The 18,470-nt window shown below is 47.3% G+C and overlaps 4 protein-coding genes and 1 long non-coding RNA gene across 8 annotated transcripts; 2 read left to right on the top strand and 3 right to left on the bottom strand.

Annotated features, from left to right (window-relative positions):
• The first annotated feature begins 234 nt into the window (after positions 1 to 234).
• LOC130518493 (uncharacterized) lies at positions 235 to 727 on the top strand. The gene is made up of 2 exons (XR_008948052.1): positions 235 to 312; positions 485 to 727. It is a non-coding gene; the product is annotated as an uncharacterized LOC130518493 (long non-coding RNA).
• Positions 604 to 7,397, bottom strand: rfx5 (regulatory factor X, 5). Of its 4 annotated transcripts, none has more exons than XM_057021014.1 (11): positions 7,273 to 7,397; positions 6,210 to 6,345; positions 6,081 to 6,114; positions 5,918 to 6,000; positions 5,710 to 5,832; positions 5,513 to 5,629; positions 5,312 to 5,390; positions 4,988 to 5,186; positions 4,822 to 4,901; positions 4,617 to 4,745; positions 604 to 4,482 (listed from the first exon to the last, which is right to left on the bottom strand). In XM_057021014.1, exons 2-11 carry the CDS (start codon positions 6,311 to 6,313, stop codon positions 3,376 to 3,378), a joined length of 2,055 nt encoding a protein of 684 aa, XP_056876994.1. In that variant the 5' UTR covers positions 6,314 to 6,345; positions 7,273 to 7,397; the 3' UTR covers positions 604 to 3,375. The 4 variants fall into 4 exon arrangements, with proteins under 4 accessions (XP_056876994.1, XP_056876995.1, XP_056876993.1 ...); XM_057021015.1 differs by having other exon boundaries at positions 6,210 to 6,384; positions 7,273 to 7,322; XM_057021013.1 differs by lacking the exon at positions 7,273 to 7,397 and adding an exon at positions 6,654 to 7,211.
• A 263-nt stretch (positions 7,398 to 7,660) lies between these two features.
• On the bottom strand, positions 7,661 to 10,540 carry psmb4 (proteasome 20S subunit beta 4). The gene is made up of 8 exons (XM_057021085.1): positions 10,340 to 10,540; positions 9,584 to 9,710; positions 9,268 to 9,347; positions 9,049 to 9,195; positions 8,847 to 8,928; positions 8,653 to 8,769; positions 8,420 to 8,508; positions 7,661 to 7,796 (listed from the first exon to the last, which is right to left on the bottom strand). The coding sequence occupies exons 1-8, from the start codon at positions 10,459 to 10,461 to the stop codon at positions 7,784 to 7,786; spliced, it is 777 nt and encodes a 258-aa protein (XP_056877065.1). The 5' UTR covers positions 10,462 to 10,540; the 3' UTR covers positions 7,661 to 7,783.
• Positions 10,541 to 10,897: 357 nt separating this feature from the next.
• On the bottom strand, positions 10,898 to 15,097 carry LOC130518456 (saxitoxin and tetrodotoxin-binding protein 1-like). Its single transcript, XM_057021082.1, has 6 exons — positions 14,939 to 15,097; positions 14,729 to 14,868; positions 14,570 to 14,649; positions 11,417 to 11,542; positions 11,093 to 11,212; positions 10,898 to 11,009 (listed from the first exon to the last, which is right to left on the bottom strand). Exons 1-6 carry the CDS (start codon positions 15,059 to 15,061, stop codon positions 10,960 to 10,962), a joined length of 639 nt encoding a protein of 212 aa, XP_056877062.1. The 5' UTR covers positions 15,062 to 15,097; the 3' UTR covers positions 10,898 to 10,959.
• An 870-nt stretch (positions 15,098 to 15,967) lies between these two features.
• On the top strand, positions 15,968 to 18,455 carry LOC130518446 (saxitoxin and tetrodotoxin-binding protein 2-like). Its single transcript, XM_057021061.1, is given in 12 exon segments — positions 15,968 to 16,126; positions 16,197 to 16,336; positions 16,415 to 16,494; positions 16,643 to 16,768; positions 16,989 to 17,041; positions 17,043 to 17,106; positions 17,190 to 17,266; positions 17,337 to 17,476; positions 17,556 to 17,635; positions 17,779 to 17,904; positions 18,136 to 18,255; positions 18,345 to 18,455. Coding segments are annotated over 12 exon segments (1,179 nt in total). The 5' UTR covers positions 15,968 to 16,003; the 3' UTR covers positions 18,395 to 18,455.
• Positions 18,456 to 18,470: the final 15 nt, after the last annotated feature.

Below are 18,470 nucleotides of genomic sequence, written 5' to 3'. Positions count from 1 at the left end.
CGTCTCTAGCTGTATAGATCCTACACTGTCGCTATACGGCACCTTTATGCCTACATTTACATGTAATTGCCTTGTTTTATACATTTAACTGATTTGTTTCTGTGCTACATGAAGTTCAATTAGAGACTCAGGTGAAACACAAATAGCATCATGTGGTCGACCAATAGGCACCTCCGTAAATGTTTTAATTTGAAAATGAATACGCTCCGTTTCCGTTTAAATGTACGTGAACTTGTTAAGAGTTCCGGTTTTTGGTCGTTTCCTTTTGGATCACAAGTATTCTGCTCATCCACCCACCAGCAAGTGTGGACGGTAGTTTCTTAATTTATTAAATATATATATATATATTTCCGGTGATTTGTTTGTATTTCCAAGCGATTCTTTAAATCGAGTTAAAACATTGAAATAGTCCTATTAACATTGTTAGTAGCAGTCGGCTAATGCTAGCACAACTGATTATAGTGATTTTGTTTTTATTTTACAGTAACGTTTGTGTTCTGTTTGTTTGTGATCTTGAACGTCACGTTGAGCCGTGGTGGAGCACGTGGCGCCCCCAGGTGGGCTGACACGTTTGACCATCGGAGGTAGAGAAGAGTCGACTGGGACCGTGAACATCTCTTCCTTTATTCCCTCAGTCTCAGTGTAGGAAAATAGATTCACATTAATATTCCGTTTCTCGTCACAACAAACAGTCTCACGGGGGGAAAATAAAGGTGCATTTCACTGATTTTTGGAGTCTCCAAACAAGGTTCATTATTTTTTTTTTGGACTGATCGAACTCGAGTGCAAAAGCAGATGTCAGCAGAAGAGGAAAACAAACATTGAAAGTTAATAACGTAAAAAAAACAAACAGTCACGGGATCATGCAGGAAGTCTTGGACTTCTACAATGAAAAGATTCTTTTAAAAAGATCTTTGAAGCAATAAAAATCTGCACAACAACAAGCTGTACAATTGTGAAGCAGCAGGACAACAGCAAACAAAGACAACTGGGCCGGAACCCTCCGTTTGGTGCCAGAACCCCACGGACTTCATTACCCAGAGTTCCTGAGGTAGCGACACCTGGAAGGCCTGATTGATGATAAAGGACTCACCCTGCTCGCTCGACAGACGCGGGGAGGGTTTTATTCTGGGTTGAAATGGTTTTATTCTGGTTCCGGTGCCAGTGGGTCTCTGACAGGAAACAGCTGAACATCATCATCATCATCATCATCATCATCATCATCATCATCACCCACCAAGGATCCGTCCGATCACCGACGCCTCGTCATAATCAAACCTGCTGAATCTCGATTCTTGAACTCTGCAAGAATCTTTTTTAAATAAAGTTTTAATGAGCCACGTGCGATTAATGGCCCCACCTGTTGCTGTCACGTGAGGACCGCCAGGGCGCTGGAAGGCGGCTGCTGCAGCCCTCTGCTGGCAGCAGGTGGCGCTGTGCCCAAGGTGAAGTCTCCTTCCATGGAGCAGCGGCAGCAACCGCCTGACAGCGCCCCCTGGAGGACCTCTCTGAGAACACAGGCCTTCTACAGGCGACCACCTGATCAAATGAACTACTTCCTGCTCTGTTCTCAGGTGTAGTGGCGTTAAACAGCAGGAAGTGACATCAGAGAGCGCCGTACCCCCACCCCAATCCTGATCCTTTAACCTTTGATGATCCGACCCGTTACTGGTTTGGCTATCTTGGAGCAACAATGTTTCACAGTGACAATATCCAGCACCATCTGGGAACCCAAACGCTGGTAAACTGGGCCAAACTGGATTCTGAACGAGAAGGAACTAAAAGCAACATTTGACTTTGACATCTGGGCTCAGTAACATCTGTCCAAACACGTCTGAACCAACAGGACCCACGTGGTCGCTGATCTCAGGTCTGTTGCGGACTGAGTCTCTGAGTGACGAGCATGTGCAGAGTCCAAAGACAGGAACAAACTCCCCTCCGGTCCAATTACTGAGTCTAGAGCAGTCAAAGAGTCCTTAGCAGAGCCACAACCGTGGAGACAAGTCTGAAACCCAAACCAGGTCCCAGTCCAGGACCTGCAACCAAGTGCAAAACCAACAAACCCTGAAGAAAGATTCCAAGTCCTGAGTGAGGAACAAGTCCTAATACAACCCAACGGGTCCGCTGTAGACACGTTCTGCTAGTGTCACCCGACTACAGGCAGATTGGAGACGGCCCGTTGTCATGGAAACTGGCACGAAGCCTTTGAGAGCAGCATTGTGGCTGATGTGTTGCCCGTCAAGTGAAATATTGCTTTTAGGTCTCCTCACCAGGTGGTTCCGAACTCTTCTGGATCACCTCCGGACGCCCTCAGTGCATCAAGATACAGGAACTTTCAGTTAAACCTTTAAGAGTGCAACTTTTCATTGGCTTCACTTCTGATCCTCGGCCATCAAAGGTCACACACCCACACACACACACACACACACACCACACACACACACACCGGCAGGATGGAGAGCTGGAGGGCGATGGAGGCACTGCACTAGCACCAACAACACGGCATCGCTGGGACCGAGAGGCCATTTGGCACCGACAAACAACTGCCAGCTACATGACGTCACCATGGCAACAGAGGCAAACTGTTGCCGTGTCGCGGGGTCAGAAGGAGGAGACAGAAAAGTCTCTACGGCTCCAAAAACGGTCGCAAATGTTTTGTCAATTTTTTATCTAAAAATATCTGAAAGTGGAGAAAATCTTTTTGATCCAACCTGTCGGTTCTGAACGCGACCCGGACATTAATTGGACCTCCGATGACGAACAAGAACCCCCAGGTGAGTGTTCTCCTGAAGGTGGAGAACGCGCTTTTCTTTACTGGACTAGCTCAACATCTGGAAACGGTCACCTTGACCAAAGGGGCGGAGCTTCAGTGACGATGAAGAGGAGGTCGGAGAGAGCGGGAACCAGAACCACAGCGGCTACACTGGCTAAACTTGAGTGCTACAAACGTTTTGCAAATGTTCCTGCATCCTCCCAGCACCCGCACACACACACACACACACCACACACACACACACGCACACACGAGCCGAAGCAAACCTAAGCTGTTCAGAGGAGAACCTCATCAACACAGCTGAATCCCTGCTGGACTGAACAACCTTTACAAGGTTCTGACCCGTAGTAGCTCCAGTAAAAGTCTGAGCCTGTTTCTCTTTGAACCAATTTTCTGTTTTGTAAAAAAAAAAAGTGTGTGGCTGCTATGAGACAGCCAACGCTGGGATGGAGGACAGACAGGCAGACAGACAGACAGGTAGTTTTGTGTGCAAAGAGAGATGATGGAGGACAGCGGAGCTTTTGGCTTCATGTATTCGTCTGGGACTTCGACCACGACAGGTAAGGGGCGGGGCCTATTAGCAATGAGGTAAAAGGTGACAGTTACTGCTCCTCCCTCCGTGGTTCACTCGCCTCCTCCTCCTCCTTCACACTGATGGAGGAAAAGGTGGGAGCGGCAGGAGCAGTGACGGGGGCAGCGGGAGGAGGTGGCGGGCAGAGGGGCAGCTCCACGGGGGTTAGGGTGATCTCCACCTCCCCCTGCTCCTCGTGTAGCAGGGGCGGAGGAAGAGAGGGAGGAGGAGGAGGATACAGACGTGCTGCTGGCGGAGGTGCACCACCACTGTTGTTGCCCGGTCTGGGAGCTTTCTGGATGACCTCCACCTTCGGGGTCCGGGATGCTGCCGTTGCCAGCTCCCAGCTGGGGTTGGATGGAGCCTGGAGCAGCAGCAGCGGGCGGCTCTGGTTGTCTGGGTCCTGCACCACCACCACCCCGCGCTGCTCCATCAGCCGATGGGCCGGACCCGACACGGCCGGCATCGGGCTCAAAACCAGGCCCGCGGCCGACTGGTCCTGGATCACCAACACGGGCTGTGAGGAGGACGAGGACGAGGACGAGGCTTTCTGTATGACTCCTCCTGTGAGGGAGGTGATGATAGGAGTCTGGGGGGGAGGGGCAGAAGCATGAGGAGGCAGAGGAGCAGGTGGTGGGAGAGGAGGAGCCAGCGCCTCCTCTGGCCGAGGTTTTCTTGGTCGCCCGCGTTTCCGCTTCACCGGAGGAGCACCGGACGGGGAGCCAGCCGACACCCCCCCGCCTCCACCAGCCGCCACCATCTCCAGTGGACGCTTGCTGGCGCTTCCTCGCGCTTTCTGCACCACAGAGGTGGGGGCTGCAGGAGGCTGCTGCTGAGGAGGCGGCGGCGGCGGCGGGGGCGGGGCAGCCACCGTCTCCCTCTCATACGACAAACAGCTTTGTGGCAGGATCATCAGTGGGACGGGTCCGCCCTGCTGCTGGGGCAGTGCTGCCATGGCAATCACCTTTACACCCCCGCCACCGGCACCGGGGGCAGTTGCGGCGCCGCCGGGACCTGACGCCACTGCGGCGTCTTTGGGAGCCAGCGAAGGCGGAGACGAGCGGACGGCGAGCTGGGCCTTATCGGGCAGCGAGCTTCGTGGAAGGATTCTGGGCCACTGCTTGATGAAGGCCTCCACCTGTCACACAGCAAACCTGCACGTTACCGATCCGTCCGGTGGATCGGCGACTAAATCACCGATCCATCGCGGCGGGACCGTCTGATAACCGATCGTTTCAAAAGCACGTTTTCTGTAGGGAGGAGCCAACGTACGGCAGGCTTCAGAGAGGAGGAGGAGGAGGAGGAGGGAGGAGGTGGACCATCGGCACACGAAGACTTGGATGCTGCAGCTGATTTGTCCCCCTTCAGCAAAGACGAAGAGGAAGAATCGCCAAGTTCCCTCTGAGGACACACGAGACAAAGCACGTGAGAGTGACATCATCGGTCATGTGATCGCAGACCAACGTGAAGTCAGCACCTTGGAATCAGCACCGTCGTTCTCTCCTTTAGAATTGAGAGAAGGTTTTCTGATGACCTTGTGAGGTTTGGCTGGACCTCCTGCAGACAGATGATAAGTCAGCGGTCACACACACACACACACACACACCACACACACACACACACACACACACACACACACACACCTGCTAGTGCCGCAGACGTGACCAGCTCAGCCTGACTACAGCGGGGGTTCACGATGTGTTCTTGGATCAGATAACGAGCGATCTCCACCACCGTGTCGAAGGAACGCTTCAGGATCTTCTGAGCCCAATCACAGATCAGCTCACACGCCGCCTCGGTCACTTCCTGTTTGTATGTCTGCACCAATTCAGTGAGCTCAGCCTGAGGAGGAAAAGAAGCAGTATAATCCAGCCAATTATGTTAGTTACAGGAAGAAAATGATAATAAAGATGGTTCGGGGGGGGGTGTCGGAGTGTGTGAAACTGTGTGTGAGTGAGTGTGTGTACCGGGTCATTCTTCAGGTCAAGGTTGGGCAGCAGAGGCATGTTGAGGACTGTTTTTCTCCTGATGCCACTGTAACAGTACGTATCAGCCAGGCAGGTCAAGGAATTCAACCAGCAACCGCAACCAAATATACTGACAAGTGTTCCTGTCCCATAATAACTGGGGCTGTCGTCCCCGCAGAGTCAGAAAGATCAAAAGGATATTTGGACTGGCCTCTGCCACCGAGCCGCCGCGCCTTGATGTTCGGGAAAATGTCTCTGATGATCTTCCCAAAGTTGGCGGCGCTCAGAGGACGGTACTGCAGGTTCTCACAGTACCTCCTGAAGGACGGGGACAGGAAGGCAGTCAGGTGACCCAGGACGTCCAATACACAGGTGTGAGTGTGCGTGAGGCTATAGACCTGTACGTCTCGTAGACATCCTGCTTTGGTAGACAGGTGTCTGAGTGCTCCTCCAGGTGACTGCGGATCCAGTTACAGGTGTGAAGCTGGTCTGTTGTGCTGAGTGAACTGGCATCGCTGCCACTGCACACACACACACACACACACACACAGTGTCAGTGGAGACACACAGCTGTTGCTCTGTACAAGTTCCACAGGTGATTCTGACCTTTTGTCTCCAGAGCCCGGTCCAGAGGGCAGCTGGAGGTACAGGTACAGTTTGTCGTTGTCAGAGAAACGCTGAACATCTTGCTGTCGAAAGGAAGCGGAACGCTGAGGTGAGCCACTTCCTGTCACCTGTATCATTTGATCATTAATGGTTGTGGTCTTACCAGGATCTGATCCACTTTGGTCTGAACACTCTTCCTGTTAAATACAGAACCACAAAGAAACAAAAGTAGCACCTGGTTTTCACAAACCACAGGAAAGAAATTCACAACTTTGTGTCCTTTCGCACTCACGAGATGTTGCTCTTGAGCTTTTGCAACAACATGCTTGGCTCCGTGTCCCCTTCCCCCTCCTCCAGGCCGCCATCCCCCCGCCGGTGTCGCTGGTCCTCTGACATTGGACCAACTAACCAGTGCTGAGTGCCACCATCTGGCCAGAGGAGACCCAGTGAGTACTGGTCTCTATAAACTTGGGGTAAAATGTACAACGTACTCAACAGGAAGAGCTGAAACATTTAAATCATTACGATTTTACAACTTAAAATTCTTTTTAAACGTCGAACACGATGAAATCTAAGTTTCTGTTTTTTATTTATTAGTCCATGTAGACCTATGGTTCCTATTCCCCCATCTAGGCTGTTAGTATGGATGATATAAGACGGTAACAGTGCTGAACTAAAGCGGGCTCCATGGTGCCTCTCTCCGGCACTGACAGGCAGACAGCCGGCTCACTCCCACCTGAATTCCAGCCTGACAGGACTGACAGCCGGCAGCAAATGATCCAGCTGGATGCGGAGTCGCCGCACATGGCGGCTCTCTCAGTGCCGGTACCCCTCAAACCGGTTCCGATATTCGCCCCCCGCGCCGCTCATGTCACGCCCGTGTGCGGTGTTAACCGCGGCCGTGCGCCGCTGGTCATGTGCCCGCCACCGTTACAACACACGCGAAATGAGCCCGCTCAACATGCCAGAGCCGAGCTAACAGCCTAGCGGACCCCAGAGAAGCCTCCCCATTAGCGGGGACAGCGGCTCCACGTCCCCCCCACCCCCGGGGAACGTTTCTGTGAAATCAGAAGTGGACGGATCGGCCTCACGAGACCGGAAGACGTCAGATTAATCAACGGTGGCATTTACCGCGCGATTAGGTACAGGCTACATGCTAGCTAGCCCCGAACGGCTAGCTCTTTGCTAACAAATAGCATCAACTAGCACACAGAAACACCCCATTAATGTGTCTTTACCGCTCGTTTATCATTTCAAATCCCCCCCTCAGCAAAAACGGTTAATTCTACCTTACATTAACGGTCAGTTAAGTGAGTTTTTCTGTAATATTGATTTTAAAAAAGAAAAGAAAATACCTGAGCCACGATACAGCAAAATCCCCCTCCAGATTTTTTTGTGATTGGACGCCTTCGCTATGTCTGCCTGACTACAAAGCCGGGGGCTCTTGTGATTGGACAACGGTCACAAATCTGCCCGGATACCGTCAGCGGATGAAATTCCATCCACCGGCCCAAGATATTTTCCTGACGGCGATTATTCTGATTGGACAATATTTCCTGGTCTGCCCAGTTACAATAGAGGATTTTGGTCCCGTCTCGATCTGCCTGGTAACAGCTGCCAGGCAGACATAGTGAAAGCGAAAGTAGTCAAGACATTTTATTATAAACTCCCAACCATTAAACTAATGTTTGCAAATGCGCATCTATTTAACGCTTCAAAAAAACGAGACATGAAAAACAAGACTAGAATCGAAAGGTTATATTTATTGCCAATTATACACGTTACAATAAACATCAGAAAAAAAGACAACTTAGATATTTGAGCTATTGGCCGTTTTCAATGGAGCGCTGCAATCAAAGCTGAAGTTCATTCAAAGCCACTGCAGAGAAAGAGACAAACACAGGAGACACAATAATATTTAGCAGGATATTTGAACCCCAAATAAAAGGTGGAGCGTGAGTCAATGTGTTCTATAAATCCTCATTAAAAAATGAGGAAATTGTTGAACTGTAGTCACAAGGGAACTCATTCTTTTTTATTTTATTTTTTAATATAAAAGACATTCATTTTAAGGGCTGGAGATTATTTCAAACCATTCATAGGAAAACACAGACGTTTAGTGATTTTTCCCCCTTGTGAACAGAGGGGCAATTAAAAGTGTGGCAGTCTGACTGACTCAGACAACTTTTATTGTTATTCGGCACAGGAGTGGGCAGAAGGAAATTTTGTTGCATTTGGCTCAGCACAGTGATAAAATATGTAATTACAAATAAATATTGGAATGTATAGTGCACTGTACAATATGTGCGGATAAATGTACAACTGTACAATATCAGGATGTGTAAAATTTGAGGGTCAGATACACTATAAAAACTGTACAATAGTCAGATGAGAATGGCTGAGTATGGTTGATTATTTGGATCCTTCCCAATTCTGAACTGAACCATATGATGAAGAACAGCAGCACGGCTCCATTTTTAGGTTGAGCTTTCAGAATCTCACCTGACCAAGTGAGCGATGTCCCAGTTAGTCTCTGAAGACAGTGGTCCCACGATCTCCACACCCTCCTCCGTTACTATGGCAATCTCATACTGGGATAACACAACAAATACCAGTTTAGTTGTTGTACGCTTGGTGAATGTGAAAAAAACACATGGTTACCAACAAGAGTAAGAAAGAGAGAGAGAGACAGACAGAGCGTTTGTGTTATGGGACATGTTGCTGTGTTGCCTCACTCTGTTGTAGGAGCGAGCATCTCTGTAGTACAACACTTTGAGGCAGCGCTCAATCAGGTCTCGAGCCTCCTGCTTGGAGATCTCTGCCTTGTTTTCTACCACCTCCCTCATCAGAGGCTGAAAACACAGAAACTTGTCAAATTTCCCTCCATAAACAAACATTAATTTAATCAGTTATTCTAGACTTCAGTCACCTGGGCCAGGTATGCTCCAAAGCCTGTGGCTACTGTAGGTGCCTCATAGGCCACTCCCAGTTTGTCCACGTATCCTAGGAAACTGCACAGATCCAAAGGGCCATCAGCAGGTTAACTGCTGAACTTCAACATTTTGTTTGCTAAACCTGTCTGAACCGCGCACACCAAGAAGCAGAGGACTCTGACAACAGGAAGCAGTCACCTCTCTCCACCGTAGAAGCCTCCGATCACCACCGTGTTCCACAGAGGATTCATCTTGCTGCGCCGGTTGTACATCACTCGGGTGAGCCAGGAGTGGACCGCCTTCGGGCTGTAGCTGTGGCCGTCGCCCAGCAGCTCCTCGTCTATGCTGCGCAAAAAACACAGAACTCATAACCTGCGCAACTGCTTTATCCCCACCTACCAGCCCACCGACACTTACACCATCTGCTCGATAACCTGCTTCAGATACTGGTAGTCGGCGTAGTCCCCAGACGCTCCCAGGATGGTGCTGTTATTCACCTGAAAGTCACAGAAACCATCAGAACACATTCAGAGGGGGTCGAGTCCTCCGAAGGAGTTCATAGCCGAAGTGTGTAAACTATAAAATCCAACCAAACCCTGCATGCTACCATGGGTTAGAGTTATTGGCTGTTAGGAATAATAAAAAGAGCTGTCGTAATCTAGTCAGGGAAAATATGAATTCATGTTGGTCCAGTTAGTTTAAAAACAATCAGAACAAAACAAGAGCTACTCACTTTCATAAGCCGTGAGATGTTCCTGAACCGAGCCAGAGAGCCATATGAGCCCAACATGTCTGCAGCAATGATGACGCCGCCGGTGAACTTGACACCAAGGACCGATGTCCCCGTTACCATGGGGTTGCTAGGAGACAGAGACAGTTTTTAAATCAGTAAAAACTCAGCTGACAGACTGCAATAAGGGCAGAATCGCCCACTTTAAACTGCCATAAAAGGGTCTTCAGTCAGATGAGTAAGGAGCGGTCAGTAAATCAAGGTTTACTCCCACCCACAGAGAAATATCTTCCAGCAATCTCTGCATCTACAAATCATTAATGAAAATGATGTTTATCCCAAAAAGACCCCAACATTTCTCGGTCGATCTAAAATCTCCTTCAAGAGCTGCAGACATATTTCTTATTTAAAACGTTATAATGTTGTATAACTTTTTAGCATATAGGCTATATCCCACCGAACTCTGCTATTCACATCTTTCATTTATAGTAATAATCCACGATATTACCGCTAGCTAACACACCAATAACTCAGAACTAAAAAGGTAAAGTAATATAAACTCGTCTTTAACAATAGATATGTGGTATTCTTTTGAGAAATATATCGTTAAGTGTCCAAACCAGGAAATAAAAACGGTTAATATGGAGACAAGAAGTAAACTTAGCCTGTTAGCTAATGATGATACAGCACTGTGGCCAACCGAAACCTTCAGATCGGCCCGATAACGAAACTTTACAACAGCCTGGACCTTCTACTCACAGCGTGTGTCGGACAGGCCCGCATGAAGAACCGGTGTCGCTTCTGCTGCCCGGAAAAGAATAAAACTGTCCGGGTTTTGGTCCGTTTTCCCAAAAACTCATCTTCATGCCCGACGCCTCCATGTTCAATAGATACAGGAAATGACGACACGGAGCTTCTCGTGTTGTGTGTCAGAGCGCCCCCTGCGGCGGGGAGGAAATACCCCCGCAGACAAATGCCCAGGTCCGTGCCGTTTCTTGTCTCAGACACCACATAAGCGGAAATTTAAATATTTCAGATCCAATCAGTGCTACCAGACTTTAAAACTGTTTTTGCGACATCATAATGGTTCGGTGCTGAAAAATATAATTGTGTGGTTGGAAAATATGGCACACCAGTGGCCTGCATAATTTTAATTATTTGGTTTCAGATGTTCAGTTGCTAACATTTTAACAATGGATAATATGTTTTTGCCAATATGTGATAAACGGGGCACTTTACAACCTAACAGCAGGATGCTTGAGAGTTGGGATTAATATCCCCAAACAAATAAATGAATCAATGAATCACAGACGCAGGTCAGAGTAGGTGTTTTTAATTTCTTTTGTAAATCAAATGCTGATTGTGTTTACATTGTTGTCTCAGTCCTGTTCAGGCTTCACCTCTGGAGAAGATTTTTTATGGCAAAAATCTGCAAAGAGGCAACAGAGTCAATCTTTACACTCAGAGCAGGATAACGTTCAGCATAGAGTCGTTTATATTGTTGACAAAGACCTGAAACTCCGTCGTAGATGAATAGCTCGCCAATAGAGAATCCCAAACACTCAGCCAGCTTCTGACTCTCATCTTGGGCAGCCTTCAGTACCTCCACATTCTGATGAACACCATCTCTCCCTGATGCACACACACACACACACACACACACACACACACACATCATAGCTTTAGTTTTGCTTTGTTGTACATTTATTCAAATACACAGTTGCTTGTGACACCATGTCTGTTTTGGGTTAAGGTTACTGCATACTTCAGTCCGTGTGTGTGTGTGTGTGTGTGTGTGTGTGTGTGTGTGTGTGTGTGTGTGTTTGCATTCTTTACTGTAGATGAGCAGGAAATGGCCAAGAAATCCACTGTACTCTATGGACAGACAGTCAGCACACGTCTCAAAGAACTTCACCGAGGCGTTTTCATCAAATTCTTTGACAACTCCATTCTCCTCAATCTCTAAAACACACAAAAAAACATTTTCAGCAAGAACACATATCTTTATAATAAATAATTATATATATATATATGATGTGTAAACATGAAACCAACCAACCATACAGCTGCTAACAGCTGCTATGTATGTGTGTGTCAAATCAAATCAAATCAATCTTTATTTATATAGCGTCTTATACAATCAAAATTGTTTCAAGGCGCTTTCCAGAATCCCAGGGCCTAACCCCAGACAAGCAACAGCGGCAAGGAAAAACTCCCCTTTAACAGGAAGAAACCTTGAGCAGGACCAGGCTCATGTAGGGGGACCCTCCTGCTGATGGCCGGCTGGGTAGAGAGAGAGGAGAAGGGGGAGGACAGGTAGAAGATAGGATAGGTAGGAGAGGAGAGGAGAGGAGAGGAGAGGAGAGGAGAGGAGGAGAGGAGAGGAGAGGGGAGGGGAGGGGTAGAGGGAGGGGAGGGGTAGAGGAGAGGAGAGGAGAGGAGAGGAGAGGAGAGGAGAGGGAGGAGAGGAGAGGGGAGGGGAGAGGGTAGGTTAGAGGGAGGAGAGGAGAGGAGAGGAGAGGAGAGGAGAGGAGAGGAGAGGAGAGGGGAGGGGGAGGGGGGGGTAGAGGAGAGGAGGAGAGGAGAGGAGAGGAGAGGAGAGGAGAGAGAGGAGAGGAGAGGAGAGGAGAGGAGAGGGGAGGGGAGGAGGGAGGCACCGAGCACAGAAAACACACAGAAAATATGATCAATCACTTCAGCGGGGCCGGAGGTCGTCATGCAGCTCCGAGGGCGGCGATACCTGTAAATAAATAGGGGGGGAAGCAGCAGAAAACTACACAAGAACTAGTCGCTTGATGAGAGAGGGAGGAGGAGGAGAGGAGAGGAGAGGAGAGGGAGGAGAGGAGAGGAGAGGAGAGGAGAGGAGAGGAGAGGAGAGGAGAGGAGAGGAGAGGAGAGGAAACCATGACCCAGTGGGGTGACAGAGGCCTGTCAGGTGATCATGTTTCCGGACCCCGGCAGCCTTGGCCTATAACAGCATAACTAAGATGTGACCTAACGATTAGACGACCCCCTAAGTATGATAATTTGTCTGTCTATGATAGTAACTGGAACTACAGAATTAGTAACAATAAGCTTTTTCAAAGAGGTAGGTTTTGAGTCTGATCTTAAAAGTAGCGATGGAGTCAGCCTCTCGTACCTGGACAGGGAGCTGGTTCCATAGCAGGGGGGCCTGGTAGCTAAATGCTCGCCCCCCCATTCTACTCCTAGAGACTCTGGGAACCACAAGTAGACCAGCTTTCTGAGAGCGGAGCGGTCTATTGGGCTGATAAGGTATCACTAGCTCCTCCAGGTAGGATGGAGCTAGGCCTCTGAGGTCAAAAGAAGGGTTTTAAAAATTATTCTAAATTTAACGGGCAGCCAATGAAGCGACGCCAGTACAGGAGTTATGTGATGTCTTTTGTCAATACCTGTCAGAACTCTGGCTGCAGCATTTTGGATCAACTGGAGGCTTCTTAAAGAGTTGTTTGGACACCCTGATAATAAAGAGTTACGGTAGTCCAGCCTGGAAGTAACAAATGCATGGACTAACTTTTCAGCATCATGCCGCGTCAGCAGCTTCCTGATCTTTGTGATGTTCCTCAAGTGAAAAAAGGCACTTCTAGAGACTAATTTAATGTGTGAGTTGAAGGAGAGATTTTGATCAAAAGTTACTCCAAGATTCCTCACAGAGAGACTAGATGTTAATGAGATACCATCTAGAGTGATCATGTGATCTAATCTATCCCTGAGAGGTTCAGGACCAAACACCATGACCTCAGTTTTTCCTGGGTTAAGGAGGAGGAAATTTGAAGACATCCAGGACTTTATGTCTTTAAGACAGGTCTGGAGCTTCACTAACTTCTCTGTCTCCTCGGGTTTCATGGATAAATAGATAAATAGAGCTGAGTGTCATCAGCATAACAATGAAAATGTATCCCATGCTGCCGAATAATGTTCCCTAAGGGAAGGATGTACAAGGTGAAGAGGATTGGTCCAAGTACAGAACCTTGAGGAACTCCATGGCTAACCCTACTGTATGAGGAGGGAACACCATGGACATGAGCAAACTGGTATCTATCAGATAAGTATGATCTAAACAGTCTAGTGCTGTCCCTTTAATCCCAATCACATGTTCCAGTCTATGGAACAGGATGCTGTGATCAACTGTATCAAAAGCAGCACTGAGATCCAGCAGAACCAGCATAGAGACCAGTCCATGATCTGAAGCTATGAGAAGATCATTAGTAACTTTAAGAAGTGCTGTTTCTGTGCTGTGGTGAGCTCTAAAGCCTGACTGAAACATCTCAAACAGGCTGTTTCTCTGCAGGTGCTCCAGTAACTGAGTCACCACCATCTTCTCTAGAACTTTAGAGATAAAAGGAAGGTTGGATATTGGCCTATAATTTGCTAATACATCAGGATCCAGTGATGGTTTTTTAAGCAACGGCTTAATCACTGCCACCTTGTAGGACCGGGGTACATAACCTGTCACTAAAGAACCATTGATCTGGTCCAGGATAGAACTGCCTATCAGTGGTAGAACATCCTTCAACAGGTGTGTTGGGATGGGATCTAAAAGACACGTGGTGGTCTTGGATTTCTGAATTAGCGATGACGCCTCAGAAAAATATATAGGGCCGAAGGAGTTTAAGGGCTCGTTGGAGACCCTGTATGTTCCCACAAACAGCACATCTGGTGATGGTCCAGTTGTTGGGATAGCCTGGTTAGCTTTCTCTCTGATAGCTAGAAGTTTATCAGTGAAGAAGCTCATGAAGTCTTCACCACTAAGGGAAGAAGGGATACGTGGATCTAAAACACTGTGACTCTTAGTTAATTTGGCCACAGTGCTGAAAAGAAACCTGGGGTTGCTCTTATTTTCCTCAATCAAAGAAGAAAATAAGCTGTTCTAGCCTTGCAAAGGGCCTTTTGTAACCTAATAGACAGTCTTTCCAGGCCACATAATAGCTGTCTATTTTACAAGAACAGCATGTGTGTGAAGATACTCACTGGCAGAAGAGTAGATGAAAGAATTCTGGCTTTCAGGACCTGCTGTCATGTTTGTTTTGAACGTCATACAGGAGTTATTCCTGAAAATCACAAGTTTAGTTGGAACTTTTTCGACTGCAGGACCTCAAGTCCAGTTTGAGTTTTGGGGGCTGGCCTCACTTTAGCATGTTCCTCTCATTTAACACGATGACACCAGAGTGGATCCTTAGCTCAACATGGGAGCTTTTGAGTTTCTTCCAGTCGTCAGATATGGTAGAATTTTCAACGATGGACCAGACAAGAACCCAGTCACCAGAAACCTGCAGGAGGACCAGAAGCAATCAGATGCAAGTTAAAAGTTCTGCTGAAGCTGAACATAGCCGGACTCACGCTCTGCACATCTGCTTTTGTCACTGCTTTAGTCAGCTTGTGACACTCTTCTGGAGCCGGTGCTGCTCTGATACCAAGCACCGCCAGCATCAGCAGTAGAACCACTCCTGGTACAGCACCCATCCTGCTCTGAGACAAAGATCTGCCCTGTGGCCGGGTGGCAGAGGGACAGGCTTTATTAAGGTCCTCTTCCTGTCCCTCCCACAGGGTCCTGTTTGCTTTTTGCATGTGATTTATCTGATAGTGAACTTTGGACATGTATCCAAAGGGACACATTCATCAATGCTCACATAATCTGTCTACCCCACAGAGAGAAACGCCCCCACCACCACACTGAGTCCCTCAGCTTCACCTCAATACCTTCAGGATAACAAACCAATGACGTGTCCTGCTGTCCTGTCTACCTTCTTTTCCTCATCTAACTGGCAGGCCTTCATCATGAAAAGGTCAGAAAGTGCCCAGAGTTCAGGACCAACCCTCTTTACTGACTCTTCTTTTACCTCTTCTTTCACAGATAAATAAACTAAGTGTCTTCAGCATAGCAAAGAACAGGAAAAAGGTTTCTTCTTTCAAAGGAAACTAGTTGTTTAACTAACAACATTGAGGGCTCAAGAACTTGTAGAACATTTGTATGGCTAAGCTGACGTCTTCTCCGCACATGTGTAAACCCTTATTATGTCCTGCTTTGGACACTTTCTGACTTGTTCATGATGAAGACCAGCCAGATAGAAGAGGAAGAGAAGGGAGGGACAGGACAGGACAGAAGGATATAAGGAGCAGCAGACACATCACAAATGTTATTGCATTCGCCTTGGTTTGTTATCCTAAAGGTATTGAGGTGAACTGAGGACTCAGTGTGGTGGTGGTGGTGTTTCTCTCTGTGGGGTAGACAGATTATGTGAGCATTGATGAATGTGTCCTTTTGGATAAATGTCCAAAGTTCACTATCAGATAAATCACATGCAAACAGCAAACAGGACCCTGTGGGAGGGGCAGGAAGAGGACCTTAATAAAGCCTGTCCCTCTGCCACCCGGCCACAGGGCAGATCTTTGTCTCAGAGCAGGATGGGTGCTGTACCAGGAGTGGTTCTACTGCTGATGCTGGCGGTGCTTGGTATCAGAGCAGCACCGGCTCCAGAAGAGTGTCACAAGCTGACTAAAGCAGTGACAAAAGCCGATTTGCAAAGCGTGAGTCCGGCTATGTTCAGCTTCAGCGGAACTTTTAACTTGCATCTGATTGCTTCTGGTCCTCCTGCAGGTTTCTGGTGACTGGGTTCTGGTCTGGTCCATCGATGAAAATTCTACCATATCTGACGACTGGAAGAAACTCAAAAGCTCCCATGTTGAGCTAAGGATCCACTCTGGGGTCATCGACTACACTGAGAGGAACATGCTAAAGTGAGCCAGCCCCCAAAACTCAAACTGGACTTGAGGTCCTGCGGTAGAAAAAGTTCCAAGTAAACTTGTGATTTTCAGGAATAACTCCTGTATGACGTTCAAAACAAACATGACAGCAGGTCCTGAAAGCCAGAATTCTTTCATCTACACTTCTGGCAGTGAGTATCTTCACACACACACACATAGCAGCTGTTAGCAGCTGTATGGTTTGTTGGTTTCATGTTTACACATCATATATACTGTATATAATTATTGATAAATATATTTATTGTTGCTAAAAATGTTTTTTTTTGTGTGTTTTTTTAGCAATGGAGGTGAATGGAGTTGACATAGAATACGCTGGAAACGGCACGGTGAAGTTCTTTGAGACGTGTGCTGACTGTCTGTCCATGGAGTACAGTGGATTTATTGGCCATTTCCTGCTCATCTACAGTAAAGAACACACTCTCTCTCTCTCACACACACACACACCACACACATACACACACACACACACACACGGACTGAAGTATGCAGTAACCTTAACCCAAAACAGACATGGTGTCACAAGCAACTGTGTATTTGAATAAATGTACAATAAAGCAAAACTAAAGCTATGATGTGTGTGTGTGTTTTGTGTGGTGTGTGTGTGTGTGTGTGTGGTGTGCATCAGGGAGAGATGGTGTTCATCAGAATGTGAGGTACCTGCTGGCCCCCGATGAGAGTTCAGAAGCTGGCTGAGTGTTTGGGATTCTCTATTGACGAGCCATTCATCTACGACGGAGTTTCAGGTCTTTGTCAACAATATAAACGACTCTATGCTGAACGTTATCCTGCTCTGAGTGTAAAGATTGACTCTGTTGCCTCTTTGCAGATTTTTGCCATAAAAAATCTTCTTCAGAAGAGTGTCACAAGCTGACTAAAGCAGTGACAAAAGCAGATGTGCAGAGCGTGAGTCCGGCTATGTTCAGCTTCAGCAGAACTTTTAACTTGCATCTGATTGCTTCTGGTCCTCCTGCAGGTTTCTGGTGACTGGGTTCTGGTCTGGTCCGTCGCTGAAAATATCTCCACATCTAACGAGTGGACGAAACTCAAAAGCTCCCATGTTGAGCTAAGGATCCACTCTGGTGTCATCGTGTTAAATGAGAGGAACATGCTAAAGTGAGGCCAGCCCCCAAAACTCAAACTGGACTTGAGGTCATGCGGTAGAAAAAGTTCCAACTAAACTTGTGATTTTCAGGAATAACTCCTGTATGACGTTCAAAACAAACATGACAGCAGGTCCTGAAGGCCAGAATACTTTCATCTACACTTCTAGCAGTGAGTATCTTCACACACACATACATAGCAGCTGTTAGCAGCTGTATGGTTGGTTGGTTTCATGTTTACACATCATATATATATATAATTATTTATAAATATATTTATTGTTGCTAAAAATGTTTTTTTTTTTTTGTTTTTAGAGATGGAGGAGAATGGAGTTGTCAAAGAATCTGATGAAAACGGCACGGTGAAGTTCTTTGAGACGTGTGCTGACTGTCTGTCCATAGACTACAGTGGACTTTTTGGCCATGTCCTGTTTGTCTACAGTAAAGAACACACACACACACACACACACACACACACACACACACACACACACACACAACACACACACACGTCAGAACTTTATTTTTGCTTTGTTATACATTTACTCAAATACACAGTTGCTTGTGACACCATGTCTGTTTTGGGTTAAGGTTACTGCATACTTCAGTCCGTGTGTGTGTGTGTGTGTGTGTTGTGTGTGTGTGTGTGTTGTGTGTGTTTGTGTGCATCAGGGAGAGATGGTGTTCATCAGAATGTGGAGGTACTGAAGGCTGCCCAAGATGACAATCAGAAGCTGGCTGAGTGTTTGGGATTCTCTATTGGCGAGCCATTCATCTACGACGGAGTTTCAGGTCTTTGTCAACAATATAAACGACTCTATGCTGAAGCTGAACGTTATCCTGCTCTGAGTGTAAAGATCGACTCTGTTGCCTCTTTGCAGGTTTTTGCCATAAAAAATCTTCTCCAGAGGTGAAGCCTGAACAGGACTGAGACAACAATGTAAACACAGTCAGCATTTTGATTACAAAGAAATTAAAAGCGACTACTCTGACCTGCGTCTGTGATC

Source organism: Takifugu flavidus, chromosome 21 (assembly GCF_003711565.1).
Source record: "Takifugu flavidus isolate HTHZ2018 chromosome 21, ASM371156v2, whole genome shotgun sequence".
NCBI classification, from domain to species: domain Eukaryota; kingdom Metazoa; phylum Chordata; class Actinopteri; order Tetraodontiformes; family Tetraodontidae; genus Takifugu; species Takifugu flavidus.
Note: the sequence above shows the minus strand (reverse complement) of the source record. Positions and strands in the feature narration are given on the sequence as shown.